The 23,689-nt window shown below is 43.0% G+C and overlaps 1 protein-coding gene across 2 annotated transcripts in view; it reads left to right on the top strand.

Annotated features, from left to right (window-relative positions):
- The window catches only part of LOC124118447 (tripartite motif-containing protein 2-like), a 35,227-nt gene continuing 11,538 nt past the window's right edge, over window positions 1-23,689 (top strand). Inside the window, exons 1-2 of one of the 2 annotated variants that reach the window (XM_046480558.2) lie at window positions 1-135; window positions 3,273-3,347. In XM_046480558.2, the coding sequence (XP_046336514.1) occupies window positions 105-135; window positions 3,273-3,347 (106 nt within the window). In that variant the 5' untranslated portion in view covers window positions 1-104. Of the gene's footprint in view, window positions 136-3,272; window positions 3,348-8,927; window positions 9,138-23,689 lie in introns of those variants that run through there. The other variant, XM_046480559.2, reaches the window with a different exon arrangement.

The raw sequence follows: 23,689 nt of genomic DNA, 5'->3' as shown, positions 1-23,689 counted from the left end.
TTTCTGGGATACATAAAGGGGGATGCTGGTTGTGTTAGAGTCTCCTGCAGGACTTACTGTAACGGATCGGTGTACGAGTATTGAGTATTGAGCAGAGCATTTCGATGTCCGATATTGAGCAGAACTATTACTCAGGTACGGCACCCATGTTTCATTACTGCGTTAACATGTATTGATAGATGGTCAGCAGTAGCAAGGATGAATACTGATGTCAGGATAAGTAGTTTGCATCACGAGGGTCGTTTGCCTGCATTGATGCATCCAGTAAAGTAATGAATGTAATACATATGCCTGAATGGTGACCTTCAGTCAGAAGATGAACGTCAGTTTCACTTTCCATACAACAGTGTGAGTGAGTTGGGTTCAACGCCCCTTTAACAGTATTACAGTTATATCGCGGCGTGTCAGCTTAATGTGAGAGGAAAGCCCGAAGTGATGCAGGTTTCAGACGTTTACCACTTCGGTGAAACCCACGAGCACGGGAATGGTGCTGATAAATGTAGAAACATAATCGGGACGAACCGGAATTCGAACCCACAATCATAGGTTGCCCAAGGGACGCAACTCTGCACAGTGAATTGCGGCGCTCTAGACGACTGGGCCACCCGTGTCCCCTCCATATAAGACACCGTAACTATAGGCTAAGTGCCTTGTAAGCAACATTTGAATTAAAAAATATGATTACAATTGTATTGTATTGTCGAGTTCATGGCTAATGTTACAAATGTATAACAACCTGACTTTTGCCATCTGCATGTGTATCATCATTGATAACACGATTCTCACGCAAGAACCAGGAACTGTTCCGTGTTCTATGACCTCTCTGCTTCCGGGTACCCTTGAAATGCGACAGATCTGATACATTCGCAAACAGCAGATAAAAGTGTAAACTATTTATCTTAATGTAAGCAGGTTTATTATAATTATTTATGCGTCCTCCGGTAATATATGCTATCCGAAGTTGACATAGTTGCAGGTGCCGACTAAACAACAACTAAAACCTTGGCCCCCTTTTGCAAATCAGTTGACCTTTCCGGAACTTGACGATTTAGTCAGTGTTTTGGCAAGTTATTTAAAGATTCCGAGTGGTAAGTGAATATACACAAAAAGGCAACAAAGACACCTATCCTTGCTTAGATATGGCTTAAATCATATCCATCGGGACCAGTAAATGTTTCTCACATGTAACTGCATTTCTCTTTTCTCGGCCTTCGAAATTCACACAAGTCCGCTAGCCCGAGACTAGTAAATTGTGCCTTTTGATAATCCAATGGTGGTGGTTCTCATAGACTAGTTGCATTTGAGGGCTATAATTCTGAACCATTTCTCAAGGCTTCAATTTGCTACAAATCGGAACTGAAGAAAATTGACAGCAAATGTAAACATAGTAAACATTTTTGTTTTGTTCAAGTAGGTCTACCCGCAGACGACTAGTAACTTAAAGTTTCAACTAGTCATCTGGACTAGTCTTTTAAGGAAGCGATATCAAATGAAAAACACATATCGACTGCATATTTCTCCTTTTCGTTTCAAGTGTTCATGTTCTTCCAACTTCCACAAGCCGATCAAAATCAGTAGGTTCCCAGCACCCTTTGCTCGCTGTAAGACCCGAATAAATAGCAGTCCCTTATATCTCTATTTCTATTACGAAGTTTAACCTGGACGCATTCGCAATGACAGCTTCGTTTCTGACGTGATGTAACTATCTGACCTCTCCTATCCTTATAATACAGCACAATACTCATCTCGTTCTTGAGAGATTTTGATTGGACGGCTACGTTTTGAGTTAAACCAACCGAATCTGAACGAAGCTGTGGGAGCAAATGTCCAAATCCAAATCCCACCCCTTTCTGCATCCGTCTACTGCCAAATCCCAACCTTTCTGCACCCGTCTACTGCCAAATCAAGCCCTTTCTGCACCCGTCTACTGTCAAATCCCACCCCTTTCTGTACCCGTCTACTGCCAAATCCAGCCCTTTCTGCACCCGTCTACTGCCAAATCCCACCCCTTTCTGCATCCGTCTACTGCCAAATCCAGCCCTTCCTGCGTCCGTCTACTGCCAAATCCCACCCTTTTCTGCACCCATCTACTGCCAAATCCCACCCTTTCTGCACCCGTCTACTGCCAAATCAAGCCCTTTCTGCACCCGTCTACTGCCAAATCCCACCCCTTTCTGTACCCGTCTACTGCCAAATCCAGCCCTTTCTGCACCCGTCTACTGCCAAATCCCACCCCTTTCTGCATCCGTCTACTGCCAAATCCAGCCCTTTCTGCACCCGTCTACTGCCAAATCCCACCCCTTTCTGCATCCGTCTACTGCCAAATCCAGCCCTTCCTGCGTCCGTCTACTGCCAAATCCCAACCCTTTCTGCATCCATCTACTGCCAAATCCCACCCTTTCTGCATCCGTCTACTGCCAAATCCCCCCCCCCCCCCTTTCTGCACCCATCTACTGCCAAATCCCACCCCTTTCTGTACCCGTCTACTGCAAAATCCCACCCTTTCTGCACCCGTCTACTGCCAAATCCAGCCCTTTCTGCACCCATCTACTGCCAAATCCCACCCTTTCTGCACCCATCTACTGCCAAATCCCACCCTTTCTGCATCCGTCTACTGCCAAATCCAGCCCTTTCTGCACCCGTCTACTGCCAATCCCACCCCTTTCTGCACCCGTTTACTGCCAAATCCCACCCCTTTCTGTACCCGTCTACTGCAAAATCCCACCCTTTCTGCACCCGTCTACTGCCAAATCCCAACCCTTTCTGCACCCGTCTTCTGCCAAATCCCACCCTTTCTGCACCCGTCTTCTGCCAAATCCCATCCCTTTCTGCACCCGTCTACTGCCAAATCCCACCCCATACTGTACCCGTCTACTGCCAAATCCCAACCCTTTCTTTACCCGTCTACTGCCAAATCCCACCCCTTACTGTACCCGTCTTCTACCAAATCCCAACCGTTTCTGTACCCGTCTACTGCCAAATCCCACCCCTTACTGTACCCGTCTACAAGCAAGGCAACCAATTTCTGTTTACAGAAGTCCTGTAAGTTCACGCCACACAAGTCATCTTACATCGCCCCAACTGTATGTATCTACCACGTAGTGTGCAGTCAACAGCAGCACTATAATAGGGCAGACTGTTATCGATTCACTCGTCACACCGGGAAGACGAAACTAAAAGCTTCATTCAAATGTTCTGCTAGTTCCCGGAAAAACCTAATCGTTGACAACAAGCTAGGCGATAGACAGTTGACACTTGTGTTCTCACTGCAGGGTTGAAGTGGACCTGTTCTCTACTGGGAATCGTCCAGCTGTCCAGCCCCTATATGGAGGACACGGAGAAAGACGGTGAGTTGTATCCCCTGTCTCAGTACCCAAATACCAAAGCAAAGTATACTATCGATACACAGTGTCTCAGTACCCAAATACCAAAGCCAAGTATACTATCGATACACAGTGTCTCAGCACCCAGATACCCAAGCCAGGTATACTTTTGATATACAATGTCTCAGTACCCAAATACCAAAGCCAGGTATACTATTGATATACATTGTCTCAGCACCCAGATACCCAAGCCAGGTATACCATTGATATACAATGTCTCAGTACCCAAATACCAAAGCCAGGTATACTATTGATATACATTGTCTCAGTACCCAAATACCAAAGCCAGGTATACTATTGATATACAGTGTCTCAGTACCCAAATCACTTATGCTATTGATATTCAGTGTCTCAGTACCCAGATACCAAAGCCAGGTATACTATTGATATACAATGTCTCTGTACCCAAATACCCAAATCAGGTATACTATTGATATTCAGTGTCTCAGTACCCAAATCACTTATACTATTGATATTCAGTGTCTTAGTACCCAGATACCCAAGCCAGGTATACTATTGATATAATATACCATTAATATTCAGCGTCTCAGTATCCAGATACCCAAATCAGGTATACTATTGATATTCAGTGTCTCAGTATCCAGATACCCAAATCAGGTATACTATTGATATTCAGTGTCTCAGTATCCAGATATACTACTGATGTACAGTATGTACTGAATCCTACCCACATTACACCAAACTGTCATTGGTTTAACCCCATGCTATAACGCTGTTTTTCTCTAAGGACTTATGTTCCCACTGGAGCTATTGTGTAATGTGTATGACCTGTATAGTAGCGTGTCATCATGCCTCAACACATACGGACAGGGACTGGGTTATACACAAACCGTCATGGTATGGCACGACTATTGCTGACGGCGGTGGAAAACAACATTCACTTAGATCGTTTGGGGAGTGATCTATCGTCGACGCAACACACCTTATATATTAAAGCCAGTTGACTATTTTCTTTACACTGATATAGCGATGGGGGAGTGAGGGTAGTTTAACGCCGCTTTGGACAGTATTTCAGTTCTATCACGTATGTCAGTTTTCTGTACGAGGGAAGCCGTGACACATGTCGTAGACGTTTATCATTTTGCTGATGTTCACGAGCACGGATATAGTGCTAGCCAGAGACCATATGCCAACAAACCTATATGCCATAGTCCCGCCTCCTCTACGTAGATGTAAGTATCCTCTACGTGGATGTAAGTGTCCTCTACGTAGATGTAAGTGTCCTCTACGTAGATGTAAGTGTCCTCTACGTAGATGTAAGTGTCCTCTACGTAGATGTAAGTGTCCTCTACGTAGATGTAAGTATCCCCTACGTAGATGTAAGTATCATCTACGTAGATGTAAGTATCCTCTACGTAGATGTAAGTGTCCTCTACGTAGATGTAAGTATCCCCTACGTAGATGTAAGTGTCCTCTACGTAGATGTAAGTGTCCTCTACGTAGATGTAGGTGTCCTCTACGTAGATGTAAGTGTCCTCTACGTAGATGTAAGTATCCCCTACGTAGATGTAAGTATCATCTACGTAGATGTAAGTATTCTCTACGTAGATGTAAGTATCCTCTACGTAGATATAAGTGTCCTCTACGTAGATGTAAGTATCCCCTACGTAGATGTAAGTGTCCTCTACGTAGATGTAAGTATCCTCTTGCGTAGATCGATGCTCATGATGTCAATCACCGGATTGTCGGGTCTAGATTCGATCATTTACAGACCGCCGTCATATAGCTGGAATATTGCTGAGTGCGGCGTTGAACAACAAACAAACAAACAAATGGTCGACATATCGCCTAGGACGGTGTGACGTCGCGGTCATGGCGGTCCAGACAAACGCTTTTGTTTATCTATTTAGGCCGGTACCCCAATGATAGACCGTTGCGTTTTGCTAGTATAGGGTAAGCTATATATAACCAATATAAGGCAAGCTAACCACACACCGTGTTCCCAGTTAGGATTAAGTAATAGCGGGCGGTGGGGTAGCCTTATAGTTAAAGCGTTAGCTCGTCACACCGAAGGCCCTTGTTCGATTCCCCACATGGGGAACCCATTTCTGATGTCCTTGATACTGCTGGAATATTGCTACAAGCAGCGTAAAACACCACTCCTTCACGCAAAAGCCTACTGATTTTTTTCAATCACCTGTTTCTCAGGTCCAGACTCGATTACTTACAGGCCTCTGTGATACTGATACATGGAGTGGTGCCTATCGTATCATAAAAGAGCACTCACACTCCCGGTTGAGTGTACATCCATTTATTTGTTAGGCTTGTTGGGTGTCATGATTGCGATTGATGCACATATTTGTATCCTTGTGGTTTTGTAATGTCAAATTGTTCACTATTTCTAGTGCTCCCCCATCCCGCGCCTTTATTTAGTAAAGAAATAATCGCTTTTGAACCATTTTCTGAGAAACCTTTGATTGCACTTTATGGACGTGATGCTTAATTTCAAGGTAATTGTAATCACTAACGACTTCAAGTTCATTTTTTAACGCTTATAAACCTATTCATTGGGATCACTATTAAGTAAGAGACTTCTTTCTATAGGCATTAAAACCTTTTGTAAATGTTTTCTTTATATTCCCGAGGATCGAACTCGCGACCTTCATATCTGTAGCCCAGTGAGTGTACCACGAGGCTACAGAGGCGTTCATAAGCCTCACTGGTTTTTAGAATGTCCTTTTCAAGATCCGTACGCCAGCAACAGATATTTTACTCGCGTTTCCTAAGGTTCATGGAAAGTATGTTCGAAACATAAAAATGTTGATAAATGTTGTTTTAAGTTTCTTTTTTCGGTTTATAAGTTTGGAAAAACACTTTCCCTCGGTTTTGGTAGACAGAGCATGCCCTGGGGGTCGGGAAAAACCGCGGGGGCTTCCCTCTCCCCAGGGCATGCTCTGTCTACCAAAACCTCGTATGCGTGTTTTCTCCAATACATAAACACTTCAGACTTACACCTTTAGAAGCCACAGACCCAAATATCACAATTTTACTCTTATTACTGTTGACTGATAATTTCCATTTAATGCAGTCATAATGCACAGCGTCAATAGGCTTTTGTGAACATCAGGACTCTCGCCGAAATATCAGCATCATCAGCTCAGAGTTGAAGTACAGAAATGTATTATCCTCGCCAGCGGGTAGACAGCAGCCCTTACACTGATTTTCATTGAGATGACTTTAGATCATTTAGATAAATTGAGAACAGTAAATTTTCCGCTTGTCGCACTCTGGCATCACTCGGAAAAGGATCTTTTATCTAACCGTTAACAATATCACATGATTTTATATTTAAACACGTGTTTAACTGTGTACAAATCCAACCGTTAATACCATTTTGAAGTAATTTCCCCCATAGCCCGAGTCTTTATAGATATCAAATACATTAGCTACACGTCCACAGAACTATAATTATATAACTACTATCATTTATAATGGACAATGTTAATTTATAATGTCAATATTTGTGTTCTTCAGATTCATATCATTCATGTCATGTAAGTAAAGTTATCTTATACAATACGTACGACATAGGCTCCACCTATAACTAAAGTCCAATGATGTGAGATACCGAATCAGCATACTAGTATTCTACTGGCGTCTCGATATTAGCTAAGAAATAGTCTTTCTCGGGTTGAAGGCGGTGTTCTTGTTCTCGATACTTCTTTTGTCTGGAGGCAAGCGTCCCCTTGAGAGAATCTGGTTGGTGGCCACTTCAGGCTAACTTTTGGTATGATTTTTTTATTTGGCATGACTCGTGTGCTTGTCCACAGTAACTGTTAATCCCCTGCAGTGTGGTGGCAACATCAGGATAAAGCCTTCACATTAGTTATCAAGTAGCTGCTTAGAACATCGGACCAGAACATGGTTATATTATGTGTCAGATTACCAGAAGCTTAAATATAGCCTTCTTTAATCTCTTTATGAATCAACAATCAGGGTATTTTAAGCTTCGGCTATTTGCCAACGAAACTGTCATGTACACGTCTTAGAATTAGCCTATAAAAAGCCTTCAATCTGGTGTAACAGATACATATTAATAATCTAAGCCACACACCTGTCATGTAAACAGGCCGGCTAATACTATAATGTTAATACGAGTATAACATACCAGTTGCATGGCGTCTCGCACAGACCAAACAGCATAATTTAATAATCCATTCAGCACCATCATTCTCTCATCTCTATCAGCCTCCACTCACCCCCTTTTCGTCCCTAGAGCCTTGGGGGTCCCTCAATACTCGATGGCTCTTTTAGAGAGTTATATATATATATTTAACCTTATACAAAATAAGTAAGAGCAAAAATGCGAGTTCCGTTGCGTTCGTTTTGGAATTAATCTTGCGATCACACATGCCTGCCAATGGGGATTACGTCACCATGAGGGTAATCTTAAAATAGTTAGTGAGTGAGTTGGGTTTAACGCCGCTTTTAACAGTATTCCAGTCATATCGCGGCGTGTCAGCTTAATGTGGGAGGAAAGCCCGAAGTGATGCAGGTTACCGCTTTGTTGAAACCCACGAGCACGGGTATGGTACTGACAAACCTAGAAACACAATCGGGGTGAACCGGGATTCGAACCCAAAATCATAGGTTTCTGGCGTGCCCAAGGGACACAACTCTGCTCAGCGAATCGCGGCGCCTCAGACGACTGGGCCACCCGTGCCCCCTAATCTTAAAATAAAACCTGCGTGTGTTTGTTGTTTAACGCCTCACTCAGCTAAAATTCATGAGCGTCGATCTACGCAGTTGGTATACGATGACGTACATCAACCAAGTCTTTTATAGAATGTATGTTCTCTCGGGGAAGGCGGTTTAGGCATTCACTCGCGACGACAAATTATCAGGGCCCCTTTCCCTTTTCGAGACGACTTGTTTATAATCAATGTGGGCGGTCGGGTAGCCCAGTGGTTAAAGCGTTCGCTCGTCACGCCGAAGACCCGGGTTTGATTCCCGACATTGGTACTCTGTGTGAAGCCCATTTCTGGTGTCCCCCACCGTGATACTGCTGGAATATTGCTAAAGGCGGCGTAAAAGCATACTCACTAACTCACTCGCTCAATGTAAGGCGGTGGGGTAGTGGTTAAAACGTTCGCTCGTGGCGCTGAGGCCCCGGGTTCGATTCTCCAAATTAGTACAATGTGTGAAGCCCATATCTGGTGTTCCCCGCCGTGATATTGCTGGATTATTGCTAAAAGCGGCGTAAAACCATACTCAATGTTAAAGGGTCATCGTATATCACTTTAAGTAAAGGGGCCCTGTGTATTGTAGACGCTTTCCCCACAAAATAAATTCCTTTATCATTTCGCTCGAAAACAAGATAGACTCATTGCATTGCATTGCATGGCCTTACCCATTAGACGAGCTTTCAAAAATGTTCACGGGTAATTACACAATTTCAACCACGCCCAAACTGACATGTGCACGTTGTTATGCATAGCCTCCCCTTTATGTAGATTTGAAGTGTCCTTATTCAGAAGCGCAACGGGATTTGTATGAAAGAGAAAATCCTTTATAATATCTGTATGACTGGCAGTAGACTGCTGTTGTTGATCCACGGCCATGTTAACACAGCGCGGTACAACACAAGTATTGCACTTCCTGGGCGTTATAGGTAGTCGTGATAGCAGCCCAGATTGTTGCCTTTAACAGACGGTTGGAAACTTGTGTGTGAAATGTGTGTTCGTGTGGTTAATCTGGGAACTGCTACGTAAGTCGCGGGCGCCCCAAGCACAGGTAAGCCACCTCGCCTTCTTGTTAAATTGTAGGTTAGGTCTCCTGGTGACATCTAGTTCTCTTTTCCTATTCAACTTCGGGGTGGGGTGAAATGGGGTTTAACGTCGCGTACATGATTATTGCACATATATAGTGACCCGCGTATATATATATATGTGTGTGTGTGTGTGTGTGTGTGTGTGTGTGTGTGTGTGTGTGTGTGTGTGCTTGTATTAGTTGTTGTTGTTGCATTAGGTGTTTAAGAGGTCGCCTTCTGCCTAGGCAATTTCGGCTGACCTGTCCCTCTTTGGGACTCCTGTGTGTGAGAAGGGTTCACATATCTATTGTGAGTTCGGTGTTCACATAATTTCTGTTTTTGCATTGATATGATTTCTATTTTCTTATATTGATATGATTTCATTTTTATCCTTGGCTGCTCTGTTTATATACGTTCGAGCAGCTGTCCATCTCTCAGAAATAGAGTTAGTTTGGCCTTCGCTATTGCATCTCTTGGCTTTAGGAGATCTATGACAGATAGCGGATCTAACTGCAATTCTTGTTTTAACCTAGCCCGGGCCAGGGCATGGTCTTGACATTCTAGTAACAGGTGGTCAATGGTTTCAGCCTGATTGCAAGATGAACAAACCTTGTCATAGTGCTTTTTGTGACCAAGTCTGAGGCGTGAGATAGCAGTTTCAATTTTCCTTTCATTTGAGTATGAGTTTGGCTTTTGTTGGACCTTGGGTTGAATTTTGTGTAGCCATCTGCCGATCTTACTTGCGTCCCATTGGGTTTGCCATCTTTTTGCTATGGAGGCTTTGATTTTGCTTTTTATCTCTAGTTTACTAAAGGGAATAGGCTGTATATCCGCTTTGTCTAGAGCTAGCTTCGCCAGTGAGTCTGCTTTTTCATTTCCATGAATATCTATGTGAGAGGGGATCCAACACAGCTCCACCTGTTGCCCTTGGTCCGATAGTTTTGTATATTCGTATAGAATATTGTTGACTGTGTTTGGCCTGGAGTTTGAGTTTCTTCCACTGATGGCCTGAAGTGCACTTAGCGAGTCTGATAGGACGACTGCCTTTGCTTCCGGGAGTTCCGGTATGAGTTTGAGTGCATGATGAATTGCCTCCAATTCAGCCGTGAATACTGACTGACCATCGGGCAAGCGAACTGAATGTGCTTGGGGTTTGGAGCTGTGGATATGGATCCCGTAACCAGCACTGTTGTTGATAGGATTCTTGGATCCATCAGTGTATATATGGGCCCAGCTGTCCCAGGTAGTTTGAATTTTAGTGATAGCTACTGAACGTAGTAGGGTTGGGTTTTCTCTTTTAGTGACTTCTGATGTTAAAGCAGTGTCAACTTTGGGAGTTTGTAAAGTCCAGGGAGGGTGTAACCCTTTGTAGTGACTTTCTGGAGGCTGAATGTCATCGCAATTGTGACTTCGAATGAGTTCACGTATTAATATCCCAGATGGCTTTAGTGAGGGATTTTTTCGAGCTAGGGCCTCATCTCGAGCGTTTTTGTCTTGCCATATCTTTTTAACCAAAGGGTTTGATGTTCGTCCCCAGAACGATAATATTGCCTGCTCTCGTCTTAGTTTCAATGGGAGTTCTCCCGTTTCTACTTGTAGTGCTTCTAGTGAGGTGCCTGTCGCTGCGCCTGTGGCCAGTATTAGGGCTTTGTATTGTATTCTGTCTAGTCGCCTCAAGACAGTATTTGATGCTGAGTGAAAAGCCTCACAACCATAGTCAATTTTTGATCTGATAAGAGCTTTGTAGAGGTCCAGCTGAGTGTCCCTCGATGTGCCCCAAGATGTGCCTGAAATTGCCCGTAATACGTTCAGGTCTTTTTGACATCTGTTTTCCACATATTCGATATGCTTGCGCCAAGTGAGGTGTTGATCAAGGATAACTCCAAGAAATATTGCAGATTTTTCGAATTTGATAGGTTTGCCTTTTATGGAGACACGGGGTATCATAGCATCTTTCCCCCGGCGTTTGAATAGAACTCCAACAGTTTTTTCACTTGAAAGGGTGAATCCCCATTTATTGCACCATTGATCTACTCCGTCCAGGGCTGACTGGAGTTTTTTTCTGATTTGTGAGATATCTCTGTGCTTTACCCATATTGCTCCGTCATCAGCGAACTTAGAAGTTTGGGTAGGAGAGTTGACATGGTCAAAAAGATCATTGATCATGATATTAAACAGGGTTGGGCTTATAATGCTGCCTTGTGGCGTGCCATTGTCCAGTGCCATAGGATCCGATCGATTGTTCCCTATTTTAACTGAAAGCGACCTGTCTTGCAGGAAGCTGTCTATGAAGTTTGCCATGTTCCCTTCAACTCCATTTTGTGATAGTTTTGAGAGGAGTCCGTCATGCCATACCATGTCGAAGGCTTTGCTGAAGTCCAGAAATACTGCGGCTAGGTATTGTCTGTTTAATTGGGCTTTTTTTATTTCATTTTCCAGTCTTAGAATATGATCTAGACACGAGTGTCCCTTCCTGAAGCCACTTTGGTCAGGTTTTATGTGGTTGCCAGTTTCAAGATGATGCATGAGCCTTTTTGTAACCATGGCTTCCATGGCTTTGCACATGTTTGAGGTGAGTGAGATCGGTCGATAAGAGTTTGGTAGGGCTTCGTCTTTCCCTTGCTTTAGCAGCGGGATAACCGCAGCATGTTTCCATGCTTTTGGGACTTCTCCTTTGGACCATATCGTGTTATACAACTCAGTGAGTAAGCCTTTGGTTTGATCAGGTAGGTTTTTCAATATCTCGTAGCTGGTTGTGTCAAGACCAGGTGCTGTGCCTTTTCTATGTTGTATCGCATCATCAAACTCTGTCACAGTAAATGGTATATTGTATACCAGATGCTTGCTTTGCGGCCGTTTTGAGATCTTAGGCATAAGCATTTTTGCCTGTTTGAATTCTTCGCTGCAATTTGTGTTGCTGCTGACAGATGAGAAGTGCTCAGCTAGAATGTTGGCCTTTTCTTTGACTGTATGGGCGTTGGCTAACTTGGGAATTTTTGTGGGTTTACGCTTACCCCTGATTGCGTGTATTTTGCTCCAGACTGTTTTAGCATTTGTTTTCTCATTAAGGGATTTGCAGAAGGTCTGCCATGACTCTTTTTTAGAATCGTCTATGAGTTGTCTTACTTTCGTCCTGGCTGCTCGGACTTGGGCAAAGGCTGATTTATCCCTTTTTGACTTATTTAGGGCTTTCTTTCTCACTCTCCTAGCTTTTGCTATTTCCCTGTTCCACCATGGTACCGGCGTTTTGCCAGTTTTGTGGTCTTTTTTTGGAATTGATTTTTCAGCTGCGGCAATAATTGCTGAGGTGAGATTTTGGCAAAAAAGATCAGGATCATCCGAGGCAATTTCTGAGGACTTGAATGATACACATTCCTTCCTGAATTTAGGCCAGTCAGCCTTTGCATAGTCCCATGTGGGCTGAGGATTGGGCTGTTCCTCTAATTGTGGTGGGCTACCTATGTAGGTGAGTATAGGAAGGTGATCGCTTCCCCAAGTGTCGTCATGGACTTGCCATTGGCAATGTGAGGCGAGGTTTTTGGTGGCAATTGTGAGATCAATTGAACTCCACGTGTTGTGGACTTGGTCATAACGCGTGTGACTGCCGTTGTTCAGAGTTATGAGATTGTCGTCCTCAACCCATTTCTCTACCATTTTGCCATATTTGCATGAATCATTCCTGTCTTCCCAAAGAGGGCTGTGGGCATTAAAGTCACCAAGGATTATCCCATTTTTGCCTACTATTTGAGCTAGTCTTGTTAGCTCTTCCATGTTCGTTTCATGGGTAACCCTGTGATATATGTTAGCTATGCGTAATTCGTTGCCATTTGCCAGTTTTAGGGAGATTACTTGGGTTTCAAGGTTCCCTACATTTGCTTCAATTTTTTTGGAGGTACAGCTGTCGTGGACAAGGGTGATTAGTCCTCCTCCCTTATTGCCTGGCATAAGTCTTTTTCTGTCTTTTCTATATTGGGTATACCCAGGTAGTGTGAATTTGGCTTTTTCACTGAGTTTAGTCTCCTGTATTAGAATGACATGAGGCTTGATCACCTTTTTTTTGACGAGTGCAGTCAGTTCATTGCCGTGGCTCTTAAGGCCATTTGCGTTCCACTGTAGTAAAAGCAAGTCCATGATAATTTATAGATGAGCGCTTATTGAGTTTTAGGGCATACCCTATTTAGGAACTGTTTCTTTGTTCCTTTGTATTTCATTATTTTGGAAGCCAGTTTGAGGATGCAGGTGGCTTTGGCTTTGACACTCATTTTTCTGCTTGTAATTTGGATCAATGCCGTGGCAATGAACTCTACAACTTTGTTTGTGTTCTGAGCCTTTTGTGTACCATGAGCTGGTGTTTTCTTTGCCTGACTGATTCGTTTGCTGTGTTCCTCAGTTTGAGGATTAGAAGGCATGGGGTTTGATTGGGAAGCTTGGGTCTTTTTTCCCTTGCGTTTTGCAGTGGCTTTGTGCCTGTGAGTAGGCGGATCAGTGCTCACAGTTTCGATTGTTTGCTCAGTGCTCACAGATTCCATTGTTTGCTCAGTAGAGTGATCAGTAGTCGCTTGGGTTTTTTCGACCTCAGTGGGTTGAATAGATTTGGATTCAGATTGCTGAGTAGGTATTTTATTTATACGTTTGCTGATGAGCAAGCGTTTAGGACATTTCGGCGCCAAGGATGAGTGACCCTCTTTCCTGCAGTTTGTGCACCATGTGTTGCAGTTTTCTTTGCAAGAAACTCGGGAACAGTTTTTGCACTTGGGTGGCTGGTTACATGATGTTTTTGTATGTCCATAGAGCATACAGTTTGTGCACTGGGTTGGCCTTTTCCTGTATGGCATGGTTTCTATGTCCTTGCCACCTAGATTAAGGTGGCCGGGGACTGACTGTCCAAGTAATGTGAGTATTACTACTCGTGTGTTGTTTGTGCCCATTGATTTGATCCTGAATGCCGACAGGATTGTAGGTTGAGTGACTTTCTTTTGGGCTTGACAGACAATTTGATAAAGCTCGTCGTCATTAATTTTTTTGTCTAGATGTACCGCACATCTGACATTGCTAAGCCACTTTGGGGTATCCCATTTTAGTTTGATCCCGTTTATGCTTTTGGGCATATCAATTGACTCTGTGAGGTTGTCCCCGACAACAACATACCCTCTTCCACACTTATTTATTCGAATAATATTTTTGTGCTTCAGCTCTTTGGCAATATCTTGAGCTGTTAGGATCTTATTAAGATCTTGGGAGAAGTCTGCGCTAAAGACTACTTTTTCCCATTTGGTTTGTGGTCTTCTATTTTGTTGTGTCTTTGATTCTGATGAGACCATTTTTTGTCGTTTCTGTACCATTTTAGCCTTAGGTGGGCTAGATTGAGGCTGTTTGCGTTTAAGCATGCCTTGAGCCCATAGGGCACTATAATCAATATTTTCTTTGTTTTTAGTTCCTGAGAACGTGAATCTATCCTGAAAACGGTCAGGGACATTTAGCGCGGCTTGACTATAAGTCAAGTTGGCTGTTTTTTTGGCAGTTTTTCTCGTGACCAGAGTGAAGGGATTCCCTTCATTTGGGTTGGGCTGACCCTTTCGAGAACTGGGCTGGTTCTCTTGAGAGTTGGGCGAACTCTCAACAATTGTAATTTCTGGACATAAGTCCGCCATCTCCATTTCCAAGTTCATATTTGTCAGTCCCAGGGGCCTGGGTGATTGACAGCCGTGCAGTTTAAGCTGTATTAGTTCGGACTAAGGACGATTTAATAGTGCTATCCCACTGAGATACCATGCCGCAGTGTAACATGAGTACCCCACTCAGACACAGTATACTGACTCCAAGGTTATATCCCATTAGTTAGACGTCCCAATTGTTAGACATTTTCATTTAGGCAAATGTGTAATGGATCAGTCCTAATTAGATAAAAGTACTGAGTAGGGATAGGGGATTCACAGTTTAGTGAGTATATATGTTACAATTTCGTTTAATCAACCTAAATTACCTTACTCTCAGCACAGGTTCAATAGGCATGAGATTAACTATGTAAACTATGGAGTAGCTTAATTGTCTTACTGTATGATCAGTTGAAGGAGTTGTGTTTAGATTATCTACTCATCAAACAAATAAAATGATCTTGGGGTACGTATCATTATCAGTATCGATATGGCTGGTTTAAGGAAAATAGAGTGCATCACCTCTCGGCGTGGAAGTAAGCAGTTGATATTAGATGGATATATTTACAACAGAAACCGCGAGAGGCAAACCTGCACACATCGGAGATGTGTCGTCAAGACGTGCAATGGGAAATGTACGACTGTCGGTGACTTTCTTCGCAATCAGTCGGAACATAACCATCCGCCTGAAGATGAAACCAGAGTGAACTTTGTCAGCAATCTTCGTAAAAGAGAGTATTTAGATGCTTGTGGACACTCGCTTCGTCTGGGATAAATAAACTGTAAAAGTTATTAAATGTAAAGTGTACATTACCAAAAACTGTCAAAAAGTGTTGTTACAAACTGTATAAAATTTATCAAATGTAAAGTGTCATTAAATGTTAAGTATAATAGTAAAGTATCTATTTAAAGCTTTGTTTGTCAGATCTTATCTGGACTAATCCATTTTAAAGTCTGAGGTAACAAGCATAAGGATTAGTGTGCACTCAGCCGTTTAAAGTGTTGTTATAAGCTGTCTAACTATTGGGATGTCTAACTAATGGGAGGACACCGACTCCAAGCCAATCAGTCTTGTTTTAGCCCCTTAATGCCGAGCGCCAGTCAGGGTAACAACAAGTACCACCTTTTAACGCGTCCGCCCGGAGAGCCAAAGGTCGGTGGCACAGATCACCGGGCGGACGCTCTACCACTAATCCACGGAGGCGGTCTTCTTCAGCTTCGTGTAAACGGGATTGTAATTAACAAAAATATTATTACCTTAGAAGAAATCGGTTAAATGTTGCCATCTAAGCGCAGTAATACACATTACAGAAAGCTACGCGCAGTTTGGCCCATTGCCACGTGACCCTTTCAGACAACGCCAACTTCGATTCGAATTATAAGTGAGTGAGTATGGTTTTTCGCCGCTTTGCCAATGTTCCAGCAAAATCACAACGGGGGATACCAGAATGGGCTTCACACATAGCCATGTGGGGAATCGAACCTGGGCCTTCGCTGTGACGACCGAACGCTTTAACCACTAGGCTGCCTCGCCGCTTTTGAAGTCGGGTAGCCTAGTGGTTAATGCGTTCGCTCGTCACGCTGAAGATCCGGGTTCGATTCCCGACATGGGTACAATGTGTGAAGCCCATTTCTGGTGTCCACCACCGTGATATTGCAGGACTATTGCTAAAAGCGGCGTAAAACCATACTCACTCACTCTTAAGCATGACGAGTGTGAGGGGCCCAGTCAGGGTAAAAATGACGAAGGCTTATGGTTTATTACCTAATCGGGTTTTTTGTTGATAATTATCTGAGTAATGCACTTAGGACCATATAAAACCAGGAAGTGGACGTTGGGGAAGGCGTGCTCTCAGTTCTAAATGCGCCTGGGGGTTGCCGAGAAACACATAGTCACATGACGACTATCAGTAAAAATAGAGTCAAACTTATTACACAAGAATCCTTTTCATGTCGGCTTGACCCGTTTGGCTCTTCAGTTGTTGGCAATCACTTCATGGAAGTAGTTGAACTTTCGAAAGACAATGGCATGGGATGTACATTGGCCACATGCTAATCTAAGTGCCATGATTATTACATCACAATCGTCCGGCCAGCAGGGGCATACTTGATCACTATCGAGTGCTGCACAATGGCTACACTTTCTCTGTTCATGTTCTGTATTTATATAAACCACGTAAAATACTTTATACTCGAGTCTCAGCTTGTTAGGTTTTTCAGCATGTCGTAAGTTTCACCATTTGCATACGTCTAACACTTCGGGCCCATCACTTCGGGCTTTCCTCCCACATTAAACTGACACGCTGTGATATAACTGTAGTGCTGTTCAAAGCGACGTTAAACCAACTCACTCACTCATTCTGATTTTCGGCTTCATACGTGCGATCAACCACGAGCTGGACTTTCCACTTCCGGGTTAGATCGTTCGGTAACCTGTCTCTGTACTGTTATATAAGGAGTGCCTCTTGTTTTCGAAATGAGTTATTTATAGTTTCCTTGTCAACATCCCGTTTGACAACATATCCACTACAATTAAGGCGTTGATGTATAATATATTGGTGGCACGTCAGAAGGCCGATGATGGCATGGGGAGGCTAATGGGCTGATTATAAATTGTATTGGGTTTAACGCCACTTTTGAACAGTATCGCAGTTATATCACGGCGTGTCAGCTTAATGTGGGAGGAAAGCCCGAAGTAATGCAGGTCTCAGACGTTTACCACTTCGGTGAAACCCACGAGCACGGGTATGGTGGTGACAAACCTAGAAACATAATCGGGGCGAACCGGGATTCTTAAGGAGGATGAACTCTGTGCTATCGGACCGCCTCCGTGGTCTAGTGGTAGAGCGTCCGCCTGGAGAGCGGATGGTCCGGGGTTCGATCCCCGGTCGCGTCATACCAAAAGACGTTTAAAGATGGTACTTGTTGTTACCCTGTCTGGCGCTCGGCATTAAGGGGCTAAAACAAGGACTGGTCGGCTCGGAGTCAGTATACCGTGTCTGAGTGGGGTATTCATGTTAAACTGCGGCATGGTATCTCAGTGAGCTAGCACTATAAATCGGCATCAGTCCGGGCTAGTAAAAGCAGCCACAAACACACACCCACACACGTGCATGCACGTCGCTATATAAGTGCAATAATCTTGGACGCGACGTTAAACCCCATTTCACCTCACCTCACCTCCGTGCTAAGGGAAGACATGTGCTGTGTGTAATTCACGTCATTGGGGCTAGCATGGCTGTGGAAATGGGCATCGGACTTTGATTTATCATCATCATCATGTTTTGAATAAACATGTTTTAATCGGGGCGAACCGAGATTCGAACCCACAATCATAGCTTTCTGGGGAGCCTGTTACGACGTAAATTGTAATAAAAAGGTAAATTGTAATACTTGCAGCAAATTGTAATAATTTTGACGTAAATTGTAATAACAACGTAAATTGTAATAATATTTGACGTAAATTGTAATACGCAAATTGTAATAAAAATTGACGTTAATTGTAATAATCTCTACTTGCCGAAAAATGTAATAAATTCTTACGTAAATTGTAATAACCTTACTACCGTAGTGTCCAAGACGCCAATTGACTAGAAATGATCTTTTTCAGTTGAGCTTGCGTTTCACATGTACAATTCGAGAAATACTGTGTATAATGACAAACGTACAAAACTGTTAAGTTAGGGATGGTTGGTATAGGCTTTATCGTACAATCGTCATTAAAGGGTGGTGTCAACATCGATAAATTTAAATGACTGAAAGATCCATCCTCGGGTTCAAAATGATGGGTTACACAACCGTATATTCGACAAATAACTTAATTGTGACATATTGTTCAAAACTCTTATAAGGCTATTCAAGATGTTTTTTGCATTACTTGCGTCAACAGTACGTCGACCAGTTCGACACGACTGAACGAGTGATGACGAAGGGTACAAACACAGGCTGGTCAACCAGTGTGTCGATTTTCAGTGGAAACGCTTTTCGGGTTGATAAGGAGTACATGATCCTTTTCTTGAAACAAACGAGGGAATTTAATCATATTTATACAATTTATTTTACTTTGACGAAGAATTCAAATACAACAAATGAGTTGACAGATCCGTCCATACACAAATAACATCCGGTATCTTCGTAACTCTTGTACAGTTTCAAAGAGTATACGAATTACCATAAATTTCTTGCAATCAATTGCTGAAATATATCTGCTTGTATCCAAATAGAAAGGAATTGAAAATTTATAATGAAAATATGTTTGTCACTAAAGTAAATTTTCTCTTTGACCTTGAAACGTACTTGAAGATCATTAAACTCGACAATCGTTGGTGGATTGCGCCAAGAAACCTTGATACGAAATATATACGTACAATAATCCCCTGAAAACATGATCCCTCTGAAAGATTAAGAGGATTCAAGTAATTTGGGCATCATCAAACTCTGTCACAGTAAATGGTATATTGTATACCAGATGCTTGCTTTGCGGCCGTTTTGAGATCTTAGGCATAAGCATTTTTGCCTGTTTGAATTCTTCGCTGCAATTTGTGTTGCTGCTGACAGATGAGAAGTGCTCAGCTAGAATGTTGGCCTTTTCTTTGACTGTATGGGCGTTGGCTAACTTGGGAATTTTTGTGGGTTTACGCTTACCCCTGATTGCGTGTATTTTGCTCCAGACTGTTTTAGCATTTGTTTTCTCATTAAGGGATTTGCAGAAGGTCTGCCATGACTCTTTTTTAGAATCGTCTATGAGTTGTCTTACTTTCGTCCTGGCTGCTCGGACTTGGGCAAAGGCTGATTTATCCCTTTTTGACTTATTTAGGGCTTTCTTTCTCACTCTCCTAGCTTTTGCTATTTCCCTGTTCCACCATGGTACCGGCGTTTTGCCAGTTTTGTGGTCTTTTTTTGGAATTGATTTTTCAGCTGCGGCAATAATTGCTGAGGTGAGATTTTGGCAAAAAAGATCAGGATCATCCGAGGCAATTTCTGAGGACTTGAATGATACACATTCCTTCCTGAATTTAGGCCAGTCAGCCTTTGCATAGTCCCATGTGGGCTGAGGATTGGGCTGTTCCTCTAATTGTGGTGGGCTACCTATGTAGGTGAGTATAGGAAGGTGATCGCTTCCCCAAGTGTCGTCATGGACTTGCCATTGGCAATGTGAGGCGAGGTTTTTGGTGGCAATTGTGAGATCAATTGAACTCCACGTGTTGTGGACTTGGTCATAACGCGTGTGACTGCCGTTGTTCAGAGTTATGAGATTGTCGTCCTCAACCCATTTCTCTACCATTTTGCCATATTTGCATGAATCATTCCTGTCTTCCCAAAGAGGGCTGTGGGCATTAAAGTCACCAAGGATTATCCCATTTTTGCCTACTATTTGAGCTAGTCTTGTTAGCTCTTCCATGTTCGTTTCATGGGTAACCCTGTGATATATGTTAGCTATGCGTAATTCGTTGCCATTTGCCAGTTTTAGGGAGATTACTTGGGTTTCAAGGTTCCCTACATTTGCTTCAATTTTTTTGGAGGTACAGCTGTCGTGGACAAGGGTGATTAGTCCTCCTCCCTTATTGCCTGGCATAAGTCTTTTTCTGTCTTTTCTATATTGGGTATACCCAGGTAGTGTGAATTTGGCTTTTTCACTGAGTTTAGTCTCCTGTATTAGAATGACATGAGGCTTGATCACCTTTTTTTTGACGAGTGCAGTCAGTTCATTGCCGTGGCTCTTAAGGCCATTTGCGTTCCACTGTAGTAAAAGCAAGTCCATGATAATTTATAGATGAGCGCTTATTGAGTTTTAGGGCATACCCTATTTAGGAACTGTTTCTTTGTTCCTTTGTATTTCATTATTTTGGAAGCCAGTTTGAGGATGCAGGTGGCTTTGGCTTTGACACTCATTTTTCTGCTTGTAATTTGGATCAATGCCGTGGCAATGAACTCTACAACTTTGTTTGTGTTCTGAGCCTTTTGTGTACCATGAGCTGGTGTTTTCTTTGCCTGACTGATTCGTTTGCTGTGTTCCTCAGTTTGAGGATTAGAAGGCATGGGGTTTGATTGGGAAGCTTGGGTCTTTTTTCCCTTGCGTTTTGCAGTGGCTTTGTGCCTGTGAGTAGGCGGATCAGTGCTCACAGTTTCGATTGTTTGCTCAGTGCTCACAGATTCCATTGTTTGCTCAGTAGAGTGATCAGTAGTCGCTTGGGTTTTTTCGACCTCAGTGGGTTGAATAGATTTGGATTCAGATTGCTGAGTAGGTATTTTATTTATACGTTTGCTGATGAGCAAGCGTTTAGGACATTTCGGCGCCAAGGATGAGTGACCCTCTTTCCTGCAGTTTGTGCACCATGTGTTGCAGTTTTCTTTGCAAGAAACTCGGGAACAGTTTTTGCACTTGGGTGGCTGGTTACATGATGTTTTTGTATGTCCATAGAGCATACAGTTTGTGCACTGGGTTGGCCTTTTCCTGTATGGCATGGTTTCTATGTCCTTGCCACCTAGATTAAGGTGGCCGGGGACTGACTGTCCAAGTAATGTGAGTATTACTACTCGTGTGTTGTTTGTGCCCATTGATTTGATCCTGAATGCCGACAGGATTGTAGGTTGAGTGACTTTCTTTTGGGCTTGACAGACAATTTGATAAAGCTCGTCGTCATTAATTTTTTTGTCTAGATGTACCGCACATCTGACATTGCTAAGCCACTTTGGGGTATCCCATTTTAGTTTGATCCCGTTTATGCTTTTGGGCATATCAATTGACTCTGTGAGGTTGTCCCCGACAACAACATACCCTCTTCCACACTTATTTATTCGAATAATATTTTTGTGCTTCAGCTCTTTGGCAATATCTTGAGCTGTTAGGATCTTATTAAGATCTTGGGAGAAGTCTGCGCTAAAGACTACTTTTTCCCATTTGGTTTGTGGTCTTCTATTTTGTTGTGTCTTTGATTCTGATGAGACCATTTTTTGTCGTTTCTGTACCATTTTAGCCTTAGGTGGGCTAGATTGAGGCTGTTTGCGTTTAAGCATGCCTTGAGCCCATAGGGCACTATAATCAATATTTTCTTTGTTTTTAGTTCCTGAGAACGTGAATCTATCCTGAAAACGGTCAGGGACATTTAGCGCGGCTTGACTATAAGTCAAGTTGGCTGTTTTTTTGGCAGTTTTTCTCGTGACCAGAGTGAAGGGATTCCCTTCATTTGGGTTGGGCTGACCCTTTCGAGAACTGGGCTGGTTCTCTTGAGAGTTGGGCGAACTCTCAACAATTGTAATTTCTGGACATAAGTCCGCCATCTCCATTTCCAAGTTCATATTTGTCAGTCCCAGGGGCCTGGGTGATTGACAGCCGTGCAGTTTAAGCTGTATTAGTTCGGACTAAGGACGATTTAATAGTGCTATCCCACTGAGATACCATGCCGCAGTGTAACATGAGTACCCCACTCAGACACAGTATACTGACTCCAAGGTTATATCCCATTAGTTAGACGTCCCAATTGTTAGACATTTTCATTTAGGCAAATGTGTAATGGATCAGTCCTAATTAGATAAAAGTACTGAGTAGGGATAGGGGATTCACAGTTTAGTGAGTATATATGTTACAATTTCGTTTAATCAACCTAAATTACCTTACTCTCAGCACAGGTTCAATAGGCATGAGATTAACTATGTAAACTATGGAGTAGCTTAATTGTCTTACTGTATGATCAGTTGAAGGAGTTGTGTTTAGATTATCTACTCATCAAACAAATAAAATGATCTTGGGGTACGTATCATTATCAGTATCGATATGGCTGGTTTAAGGAAAATAGAGTGCATCACCTCTCGGCGTGGAAGTAAGCAGTTGATATTAGATGGATATATTTACAACAGAAACCGCGAGAGGCAAACCTGCACACATCGGAGATGTGTCGTCAAGACGTGCAATGGGAAATGTACGACTGTCGGTGACTTTCTTCGCAATCAGTCGGAACATAACCATCCGCCTGAAGATGAAACCAGAGTGAACTTTGTCAGCAATCTTCGTAAAAGAGAGTATTTAGATGCTTGTGGACACTCGCTTCGTCTGGGATAAATAAACTGTAAAAGTTATTAAATGTAAAGTGTACATTACCAAAAACTGTCAAAAAGTGTTGTTACAAACTGTATAAAATTTATCAAATGTAAAGTGTCATTAAATGTTAAGTATAATAGTAAAGTATCTATTTAAAGCTTTGTTTGTCAGATCTTATCTGGACTAATCCATTTTAAAGTCTGAGGTAACAAGCATAAGGATTAGTGTGCACTCAGCCGTTTAAAGTGTTGTTATAAGCTGTCTAACTATTGGGATGTCTAACTAATGGGAGGACACCGACTCCAAGCCAATCAGTCTTGTTTTAGCCCCTTAATGCCGAGCGCCAGTCAGGGTAACAACAAGTACCACCTTTTAACGCGTCCGCCCGGAGAGCCAAAGGTCGGTGGCACAGATCACCGGGCGGACGCTCTACCACTAATCCACGGAGGCGGTCTTCTTCAGCTTCGTGTAAACGGGATTGTAATTAACAAAAATATTATTACCTTAGAAGAAATCGGTTAAATGTTGCCATCTAAGCGCAGTAATACACATTACAGAAAGCTACGCGCAGTTTGGCCCATTGCCACGTGACCCTTTCAGACAACGCCAACTTCGATTCGAATTATAAGTGAGTGAGTATGGTTTTTCGCCGCTTTGCCAATGTTCCAGCAAAATCACAACGGGGGATACCAGAATGGGCTTCACACATAGCCATGTGGGGAATCGAACCTGGGCCTTCGCTGTGACGACCGAACGCTTTAACCACTAGGCTGCCTCGCCGCTTTTGAAGTCGGGTAGCCTAGTGGTTAATGCGTTCGCTCGTCACGCTGAAGATCCGGGTTCG

The sequence above is a fragment of the Haliotis rufescens genome, unplaced genomic scaffold, assembly GCF_023055435.1.
Source record: "Haliotis rufescens isolate VD_foot unplaced genomic scaffold, xgHalRufe1.0.p SCAF_1, whole genome shotgun sequence".
Classification (NCBI taxonomy): domain Eukaryota; kingdom Metazoa; phylum Mollusca; class Gastropoda; order Lepetellida; family Haliotidae; genus Haliotis; species Haliotis rufescens.
Note: the sequence above shows the minus strand (reverse complement) of the source record. Positions and strands in the feature narration are given on the sequence as shown.